Genomic DNA, 9,973 nt, shown 5'->3' with positions numbered 1-9,973 from the left:
CCCCATAGGGGGGCAGCTCGGAGGTGGGGGGCCGGGACCCGTGTGGGGTTTCACTTCCTGCTCCCAGCCCCACATCGTGCCGCATTAAAGCCGGGAGTGGTGTTTTTAAGCCGCGCCGGTGAGCAGCAGAGAGCAGCGGCTGTGATGGTGCTGGGAAGGGCACCCAGCGCCCCACATCCATGGGTACATGGCACCCCGAGGCCCTTGGGTTGGTCATCGTCCCCCGATGGCTGCATCCTCTGTCCCCATGGGCACTGCTGTGGGACTGGCAATGCCCCTGGTGGGGGGCTCCGGTGTCACCCCCCCATCAGCACGGAGCTGTAGGGAAACGGGTGCAGGGTGCAGAGGGTGTGTGGCGTGCTCAAGGTGCATGGAGGGTGCATGGGGGATGCCAAGGGATGCAGGATGGACCTGGAGATCAGGATGGGATGTGTGCAGACAGGATGGAAAGGGGATGAGGATGGGATGGGGTGGGCATAGGGATGGGATGGGAAGAAGCTGGGGATAGGGGTAGGATGGGAATGTGAAGGGGATGGAATGGGAACAGGGATGGAGGTGAAGCTGGGCTGCAGACAGGATGGAAAGGGGATGGGGATGAGGTGGGATGGGCATAGGGATAGGATGGGAGTGAGAAGGAGATGGAATGGGAACAGGGATGGAGTTGGAGCTGAGGTGCAGATGGAATAGGAATGGGGGTGGAGGTGGAGCTGGGCTGAAGACAGGATGGAAAGGGGATGAGGATGAGATGGGATGGACGGAGGGGTGGGATGGGAAGAAGCTGGGGATAGGGATAGGATGGGAATGTGAAGGAGATGTAAAGGGAACAGGGATGGAGGTGGAGCTGAGGTGCAGATGGAATAGGAATGGGGATGGAGGTGGAGCTGGGCTGAAGACAGGATGGAAAGGGGATGGGGATGAGATGGGGTGGGCATAGGGATGGGATGGGAAGAAGCTGGGGATAGGGGTAGGATGGGAATGTGAAGGAGATGGAATGGGAACAGGGATGGAGGTGAAGCTGGGCTGCAGACAGGATGGAGAGGGGATGAGAACGGGACCAGGATGGGGATGGGGTGACGATGTGCACAGGAAGGGCAAAGCCCCATCCCCACGTGCAGCACAGCACAGGGTGCAGGGTGCTGGGTGCACGGTGGGTGCAGCGCCAGGCGCAGACGTGTCAGGGCGCCCCAGCAGGGTGCTGCTGTGTGGGTGCTGCTGTGACTGCACACGGTGAGAGCAGAACCCATCCCAGCTCCCACCGTGCTCCCCAGTGCTCCCCCATGCCCGGGATGGCGAGCGGCCGCACGTGTGATGTGGGTGCAGCCCCTAACCCCCCCATATGTGCGATGGGATGGATGGTGCTGTGCACCAGGCCGTGCCGTGCACGTGGCCCGTCCGGGGGCAGGATGGGTGGAGGGGCTGAAGGAGGACCCACGTTTTGCATGACCCCCCCTTCTCGCACGAGCTCCGTAGCTGGGGCTATGGCGATGGTGCAGCACCTGCGGGCCGTGCCGGGTGACACCAAAGCGGTGGCAGAGCCACAACCTCCCCCCCCCCCCGCACTGTGGTTTCTGCACCTTTGAGTAACTTTCTCCACTCCGGGGGGGCTGCAACAGCCTGGGGGGGGCCCCAAGGGTGGCTCAGCCCCCCCCCCCCCCCCCCCGCCCCAACACACAGCCACAGCTGTGGGAAATGGGGCTAAGGGAGGGCAGGACCCCCCCACACGTACCCCCAGCCCCACAGGGAGCAGGGGAGCAGCAGTGGGGCTGTGGCTGGGGGGGAGCAGGATCATTCCCAACGTTCCTGTGGTGGCTTTGGCTCCGCTCACAGCCTGCGGTGGGAAAAGCGAGGGGGAAAACGGAACCGGGCGAGGGGTTCCTCCATTGATGGGAGGCACCGGGGCCGTGCTTATGGCCGAGGAGCATCAGCCCCAGCCTGGGAGCATCCTCCCTGCTCATGGAGCACGGCTGCAGAGCATCACCCAGGCCAGGTTGGACACAGGGGCTTGGAGCAAGCTGCTCCAGTGGAAGGGGTCCCTGCCCGGGGCAGGGGTTGGAGCTGGGGGAGCTTTAAGGTCCCTTCCAATTCAAACCATCCCGTGATCCCCATCCCACTGCGGGTGCAGCCCTGCGGGGGTGAAGGGGTTGAACCCAAGGGGTTGAAGCTGTTCTTCTACACCCAACCACGTGCTGGGACTTTCCTGTCCCCGGCGAGGCCGCCTGGGACGCGCGGTGTCGCTGCCCAGATGCACTGCTTCGCTGCCATGCAAATGGGGAGCCAGATATAGGCCGTGGAGGGGATGGCACCGGAGCAGGAGGCTCCCCGGGGGGCTCAGGGACGGGGGGGGTGACAGGAACCTGCTGCCCCCGGCGCGGTGACGCGGTGACAGCCCGGCCATGGCCCTGCTGCACACCCGTGTCCCCCACACTGCGCCTTGGCAGTGCCGGTGCTGGGCACAAGGCTCTGCATGGGGGCATGTGTGAGGCTCCCATTCCACCCCCTCCCATCCCTTCCAATCCCATCCCCACTCCCTCCTATCCCCTCTTATCCCATCCCATCCCATTCATTGCTCCCTTTCCCCTCCCGTTGTCACTCAGCCCCCAGGGGAAGCACAGGGGTGTTCCCATGCCCCCGGTTTGGGATCAGAGGATCCCAGCCCATGGTGAGGGCGCAGAACGGCGGCGGCTCCTCACCGGGCCGGCGCAGGGGAGTGTGACTCGGCCTGGAGCGTCGCGACACGGAGGAGGAGGAGGAGGAGGAGGAGGTGTTGGTGGTGACTCAAATCCTCCCTGTCCTGCTCTCCCCTCTCCCAGTCGCCGGGCTCTGGAGCGCTCCCGGGGCGGCAGCAGGAGCCGGATGGGATGCTCCGGGGATGCAGCGTCTGACGGGAGTTTGGTGTGTGGCACAAAGCGTGTTTCGACACGACGGTGGAAACGGGTTCCTCTCTGCTCTATCCTCATTACAGCATATCAGCAGATAAGGATCTCCCTGTCATAACACCAACGTCTTCATAAAGCCGGGGCTTTAAAAGCGTTTGATTCCAGAAGAGGGCTGGGGAGGGGGGGTGGCGTCAAACCAGCTCTTCTTGAGTGAAAAGCCAGGCTGGGGCAGCAGCACAATGCAGGGAAAACACCTCTTGGTTCTTGTGCTGCCCCCAGGCAAGGGAGGATGTGGAGGTAAAAGGCAAAAAGGATCCTCTGGCTTGCTGCTTTTCCCCTTCTGTTTCTCAAGCCTGCCCAGCTCCTCGTGGTAGGTGTCAGGAGAGCGTGCAATGAGCGTGAACAACGTCACCCTGCCTGAAGAGGTGCTGAGAAAGGGCTGTGGGAGGGGTGGTGGGAGCCAGGATGTTTCCATCTGGCTCCAGCCTCACCTTGGGGCAAAGCTGGGCCCATCCTGCAGTGGGCTGGGAGCTGCCTTCACCCCATAGACCTGGCCCTGGGCAGGTCACGGGGGACTCTGACACTGCAGGATGCAGCTTGGTGACACCTCATGGCACAAGGAGTGTGTCCTGAGGCTGGGAGCAGGGCAGGCAGCCAGGGCATGGCACGGGAATAGCTTCCTGCAGCCCCTTCAGGCACTGGAGCTGCTCTCAGGTCTCCCATTCAGGAGCCTTCTCATGTCCAGGCTGCCCCAGCCCAGCTCTCTCAGCCTGGCTCCAGAGCAGAGCTGCTCCAGCCCTCGCAGCATCCCCATGGCCTCCTCTGGCCTCATCTGACAGCTCCACGTCCCTCTTGCACTGCTGCCCCAGGGCTGGACACAGAACTTCTGCTCTGCCAGGGCAAATTTGGGCCATTCCCCTCCCTCAAACACTTGTCCCGGGCTGGCTGGGGGGCCAAGGGAAGCCAGGAGCAGCCCCTGATCAGAGAAGAGGAAGAGGTTTCCTTCCTCATGTGCCACCATTTTCCCCCAGTTTTCCAGCCCTGAGCACTGCCATCACCTCTGCTTTCACAGAACCACACAACAGTTTGGGTTGGAAGGGACCTTAAAGCTCATCCAGTTCCAACCCCCTGCCATGGGCAGGGCCACCTTCCACCGGACCAGGTTGCTCCAAGTCCCATCCAAGCTGCCTTCAGTGCCTTTAACCATGACGTACATGAGAGTTTATTGAAGTTTTAAAGAACTTCTATCAACTCTGAGGCCCCAGAGGCTGCTTTCTTAGTGCTAAAAGCCACTTCCCTGAGCTGCCTCCGTGCTCCCACTGTTGGGCTCTAATTCATCAGTAAACGAAGAACCCAAGTGAGACAAGACCAAGCAGTGGTTGAAGAGAACCATCCCCACCAAAATTTGCTTTGTACCAAAAATAACCAAAGCAGGAGGAGCACGAATCAGGCTCACAACAAACACCGGTGCTTTTCATCCCTCTGCTTTCCCAGATGGGGTGATTTGCAAACCTCAGATGCCTGCCCGGGATGGAGCGGAGCTCTTGGATGGATGGGTCCGTCTCAATGGGCTTCCCTATGCTTAGCGACGAGGGAGGGTGCTCAGCTCGTGGGGCAGTGCAGTAGGATGGGGTTTGCCACGCTGGTGGCGTTTCCAGTGTGGAGGGGAGCACATGGAGGGGGCTGAGCCCGGCCCGGCGCCGGTGAATCCTGCTCTGGGGACACGGCTCAGGCACCACGCAGCAGCTAAACTCGTCAAAACACAGCGATAGGTTTTAATGAACGACTGGCTTGAAATTCCACCCCAGGGTTGCTCAACAGCGGAGCTGGAATGAGGCTGCAGGCAGCGCCGGGAATGGCTCCTGGTTCAGCCCATCTGGAAATCATGGCTCTGCCTGAGCAGCGGTGGGGAAACGGTGGGGAAACCTCCCTCCTTCCTCTCCCAACCCGGCAGCAGTGCTCCGAGCTGCTGGTGGCACCAGGGTGGAGGGTGCTGGCTCCCCTCAGCTGGGGAGGGAGGAAGGAGGGGTGGCCTCAGCTCTGTCTGACGGGAAGGGAAGTGGCAAGAGTTCATCTGAAGAGGGATTTCAAGGACTGGGCAGCGGCGTGAGGAACCGGTCACAGTGCTGTGAGGAGCTTCCAGTGCAAAGGACAAGTGATGCTTCACGGTGGGTGACCTTATTCGTCGCTGGCAAACCATGAGGAGTGCTGTTCATCAGCCACGGTGTGTGAGGAGCTCAGCTTTCCCCAGGAACGCAGCAGGAGGGATGGAGCTGTGGCAGGATTTACACCAGGTGAAGCGGGGAACTGGCCAAATGCTTCCCAAACCCAGGCTGCTGCCTGATGTCAGTCCTTGGATGACTGTGGTGGAACTGCAGCCTCGCTCACAGAAGGATCTTTGTCACGCCACGGCATTGGGAAGAGGCAAGATTTACCCTCTCACTGTGCCTCACAATGGGAAACTGGTCATTGGGAAAAGATCCTAAGCCTATTTTATCACTACACATGTAACAGCACACAAGGTACAAACCAGTTCTCCTCACCCCCTGCAACGAGCTGGATCGAGGATCTAGCTCTTCCACAGCACTTGTGACCTTAAAATTCAGGGAGGGAGAAAGTCTTTGAGGCCAAAGAGCGAGCCCAGGTCAGAGGGAGGGAGGAAGTTCAGTAGTTCTCGACCCTCGGCACTCTACCCAGGTCTTTGCACCTGACCTTCCCTCACGGGTCACCAGGGATATTGGCACAGCAACACTGAAGGAGTACAGAAGCGCTGTAGCTATCAAACCAGACGATGCAGGAAGTCCACCAGCACACACCTGGCTCCACGCTACACAAAATACTTTGCAAAGAACAAACATTCACTCAGCAAAACTGCTATCAAATTCCTATCTCCAGCGCAGTGAGTAATAATACAGCTGCAGAGCAGCGATTAGATTAAAAGAGCTATTTTAGAACCCAGCTTCAAAGTCATGGTAAATAGTCATTTTGCAAAACAGCACATTTCACACCGAGGGACATCCCCACCTAAGAGCAGACGGAGCTGGCGGCTCCCACACACCCCGGTGCAGGTTCTCACGGCGCCGGTGACTCCGCCACGAGCCCGTCGCTGCCTCCTTGGTCTTGGCACCCATTAGGAAAGAGAACTTCAGGGTGTTCCCCCCCCCACCAGACACAGTGTCCTCCTTGGTCCTGGCACCCATCGGAAAGGAGGACTTCCCATCACCGAAAGGCAGGATTTCCCCCCAGACTGCATGGGTGAGCCAAGCAGTGACCTCACTGGGTATCCCAAAAAGGCGTGCTGTTAAAACCCCCCAACCCAGGTCTCATCTCTCGCTTTGCTCTGACGGAGACACGTGTGGGAGTGACTTTAAAGCAGGTGAACAGAAGGGGAAGAAAAATGAAAGTGTGGTGGGGCCACATGCTCTTTAAAACTTAGGGGAAAACCTTTGAAGAGGAATTACTAATCCCTCCCAGTGTGTTTGCCTTGTTTTAGTGATTTGAAGCCCATCGGGATTGTAACAGCTAAAACAAAGCTCCTCCTATATTCCTGCTCCTACACATGGGACCAGCATCAGCAGGGCATCAAACCCTTTTGAGCTGAGTTAAAGCACACATTAGGAAACACAAATGCACGTTAAAAAAATAATGGCTCTTAATTTGCACAAAAATAAACTTCCTCTAAAAACGGGTCTCTGCTCCTGGGATTTGCTCAGTCCCAGCCAGCACAGCAGCGAGGCAGAGATGCTACAGAACACTGACTGGTTTGCAAAGGAACGTGTAAAAAGGTGTCACCTGCCCCATGACACTCATCGTAAAATATATTCAAGAGGTTTCTTCCTGCTAATGACAACCCAACGAGCCTCCCCTCTGACCTTGTGAAACGGGTCCTTTTACTTGAGCACCACCCGGTGCTCTCCTCGGGCTATGTGGGACGAGAACTCGTAGCGATCGTGGCTCCGGTACCCGCAGACGTTGCACTCGAAGGGGTCACGGAAGCCGTGGCAGCCCATGTGGATGGTGAACATCACGTAATCCAAAAAGAGGACGTGGCAGTGGTCACACCGGTACACCCCGATGGCTTCCCCGTCCTTGTTGATGACCTTGAAGGCATCTCGTGGGCATATGGCAGGCGGCTTGATGATGTCGTACGGCCTTGGGAAGTCCTTCAAGGGCTGGAGGCCGTTGCGGGCCTGAGCGGGGAGCATCTGGCTTGGGTGGAAAGCGGGATTCTGCCGCTCCTCGTGGTTGCTGTCAGTGTCTGTGGAGTCTTGGCCACTGTTGTTGGGGGAGAGGCCTCTGTCTGAAGACAGGCTTTTGTCCCTTAGGTGGGGGTGGCTCTTCTCAGCATCCTGCGAGGTGCCGTTGGGCACCTCAGCGCGAGTCAGCGCAATGGGGTACAGGCTGCTGATGACGGGGACCATCTCGGAGGTGGGAGCTGGTGGTGTCTGCACAAGAGGGCGCAAGGCTTCAGCCCCCAGGTAGGTGATGGCATTGTTTATGGCCTGGTCCATCATACGTCCTTGCATCACATCGCTTTCCTTTTCGTACATGAAACTTGAATGATAATTAACATCAAAACTGTGGCGTTTCTCACCTGCAAGAGAGGAGAGGCATGAAGTCACCTGGGTGGGTAAAGAAGCATTTAGACTACACGAGGTCTGTTTTAAATGGCAGCAGTCTCTGGAAAGCAAAGAGGCATGAAATGTTCTCTGCTGAAAGAGGCTCTTCACACACCCAAGTAGCTTTTGGGGGCGAGGGATGGGTTTTGTTCATTTGGTAAAGCTCAGGCTTGGAAGCAAAATAAGTCTCATAGAGGAGGAGGTGAGGATGGTTACTGACTTGGAAACATCAGATCCACCAATCTTTGAGTTATGGTAACTCAGATAGTGCAGATGTTTATCAGTCACCTGTCAACACCATGACTCAATGGATATGAAACTCATGAGGTTTCACTGCAGAGGCAGAAACCCAGGAGCTCACGTTTCTCTTATAAAAACACTCAAAAAGGTGAGTGAACCAAAAGTGTGTAACTGCTTCCAGCCCTCACCAGGACTTCACACAGGAGGAAACCAGACCATAGAGCATGTTTGTATGAGTCAAACCCAGCTCCAAGAGAATGAAAAATGTGAACAAAAAGGCAACAGAAGTGAAAATAGATATTTGGGACTCCCTGTGAATTTGGGGTTCATTGTCATAAGAGAAGAGACAAAAACCACAACATACGATCTCTGAGGCTCTCACGTGCTGTTATCCCACTATCCTGGTGGCTTTTGAAAGTCCTCACGACCATCGCCCTTTGATTCAAGGTTGTATCAAATGAAATGCAAACACCCAAAAGCTCTTCTGACACCAGAACGTTAATGCGTTGTGGTGCTGCACACCTTCAAAAGGCAACAGCGCATCAGATGCAGACTTGGCTCTCCAGTCTTCACTGGCCACGCAGCCACTGGTTAGCAGAACATCTTTCCTCTCTTTTGCTTGTCTCTGTAAGCAATGCTAAGGCTTTCCCTTTCAACATCCACACATGAGCCATAGTGCGGGACATGTTCTCGTGTGCTGGTTGCTCTGTGGCTCTTCACTCACTCGAAACCACTTTGATTTTGCAGCCTGGTGAGGTGTGGACACTGGGAAGAGGGAGGGAACCTGCTTCCTGCCACCCTGCTAACCAAAGCAGCCATTTCTCATGAGACTTCACACACCAGGGAACAGTGGTGTGTGGAGCTGCGTTGGAGCTGCCCTGACACTTCTACCACTATCAGAAATAGATTTTCGCTCTTGGTCTCTGGGAGAACTTGTTTTTAAAGTGAAGAAATAGAAGTCTGTAGGCTGAGATGCTCAGCTGAGGTACACTGCAGCAATGCCTTGACTGCAGCAGTTACTTTGACTTGCACCAATTGAAGATAGAGCCCTATGAGTGCTCTAGAGAGCAGTGAAACCACGAGCAGGTATCGAGCTGTTCTGCTGGGCTGTTTTCTTTATAAGTATCTGTTCATTAATCAAACCAGGAAGTACAAAAAGCCAAGGCTTGTACTTTGCTCCATACACATGCAAAACAGAGATCCAGAGCAAAACAGGAAACACAAAACCATAAACTTCCATTTAAATCCTTGTTCCCTCAGCACTAAGGGAAAAACTAAATCTTTATGGGAGAAGGCTTTGGAGAGGGGCGTAGCGCAGAGGTTAAGAGTCAAGTAGGTGGTTTGCTGATCTGCGTCCTTATTTGAGACTTACTATGCACACGAGGTAGCTCCTGCAGATGAAAATGGGAGAAATAAAGTGGGCAAAACTCCTGGTGCTTGTATGAACCTCTGCAGAGCCCTCAAATAATAATGCAGTTGAGTTTTATTTCCCCATCAATGGACTTCATTCACAGAACTGAGCCTAACAAAGAGGCCTTGTTAGTACACATCGCTATCCCTCCTCCCTGACAGCATGAAAAATCAGCACCCATTCCAACAACGCTGTTTCCCAAGGAACCCCAAAGCTGTCCTGTTAGATCTGCACTCCCACACGAGCAGTTCAGACAGTCACAGGAGTCACACTGAGGTCGGACAGACCCCTCTTCCCAAGGATAATCCACTTCCCAAGGATAAAAGGGACCGAGTAATGTTTTCACATGCAACTTAACAAGAACCCCACAGGTTCAGGAAAATCACTTTAAGCTTCAGAAATCAGCTATTTTGTTCCTGGGTCCTCCAACTTCCCCACAAACCCCCTCCCTGTGATGCAGCATGAGCGCATGCCATCACCCCAGTGCATTACTGAGCTCCATCACAAATCAGACAAGGATCTGTTCCATATGGTAACTGCTAAACTGGTAAAACAAACAAGAAACACGCTTCACTTGAAGTGAAGTATGCTGCGTGTGTGATTAATAAAGTACATCAGGATTGAAACGGTAGCAAGTGTCGACCAAGGTGGGGGGAAGCTCATCTCTGTGCTAAGAAAAAGGAAGCTAAAAGATTTTCAAACCCATTTGCATTAGCATTACTTTCTGAATCACAGCAGGACATGTAAGGCTGAAGTCACATAGTCAACAGTTTCAGTATGAAGCACCCAAAGGCACTCACATGGAGTGTTACTTCACTCCCGTGTGA

The 9,973-nt window shown here is 55.5% G+C and overlaps 1 protein-coding gene across 8 annotated transcripts in view; it reads right to left on the bottom strand.

Moving 5' to 3' along the window:
• Window positions 1–6,711: 6,711 nt before the first annotated feature.
• Window positions 6,712–9,973, bottom strand: part of IKZF3 (IKAROS family zinc finger 3) — a 30,737-nt gene continuing 27,475 nt past the window's right edge. For 7 of the 8 annotated variants that reach the window (XM_061443232.1, XM_061443231.1, XM_061443234.1 and 4 more), the window contains one exon: window positions 6,713–7,470. In XM_061443232.1, coding sequence (XP_061299216.1) covers window positions 6,767–7,470 — 704 coding nt within the window. In that variant the 3' untranslated portion in view covers window positions 6,713–6,766. Of the gene's footprint in view, window positions 7,471–9,973 lie in introns of all 8 variants that reach the window. The other variant, XM_061443237.1, reaches the window with a different exon arrangement.

This window comes from Pezoporus flaviventris, unplaced genomic scaffold, assembly GCF_033815535.1.
Source record: "Pezoporus flaviventris isolate CSIRO_AGI_PZ_B2104156 unplaced genomic scaffold, CSIRO_AGI_Pfla_v1 ptg000324l, whole genome shotgun sequence".
NCBI lineage: Eukaryota > Metazoa > Chordata > Aves > Psittaciformes > Psittacidae > Pezoporus > Pezoporus flaviventris.
Note: the sequence above shows the minus strand (reverse complement) of the source record. Positions and strands in the feature narration are given on the sequence as shown.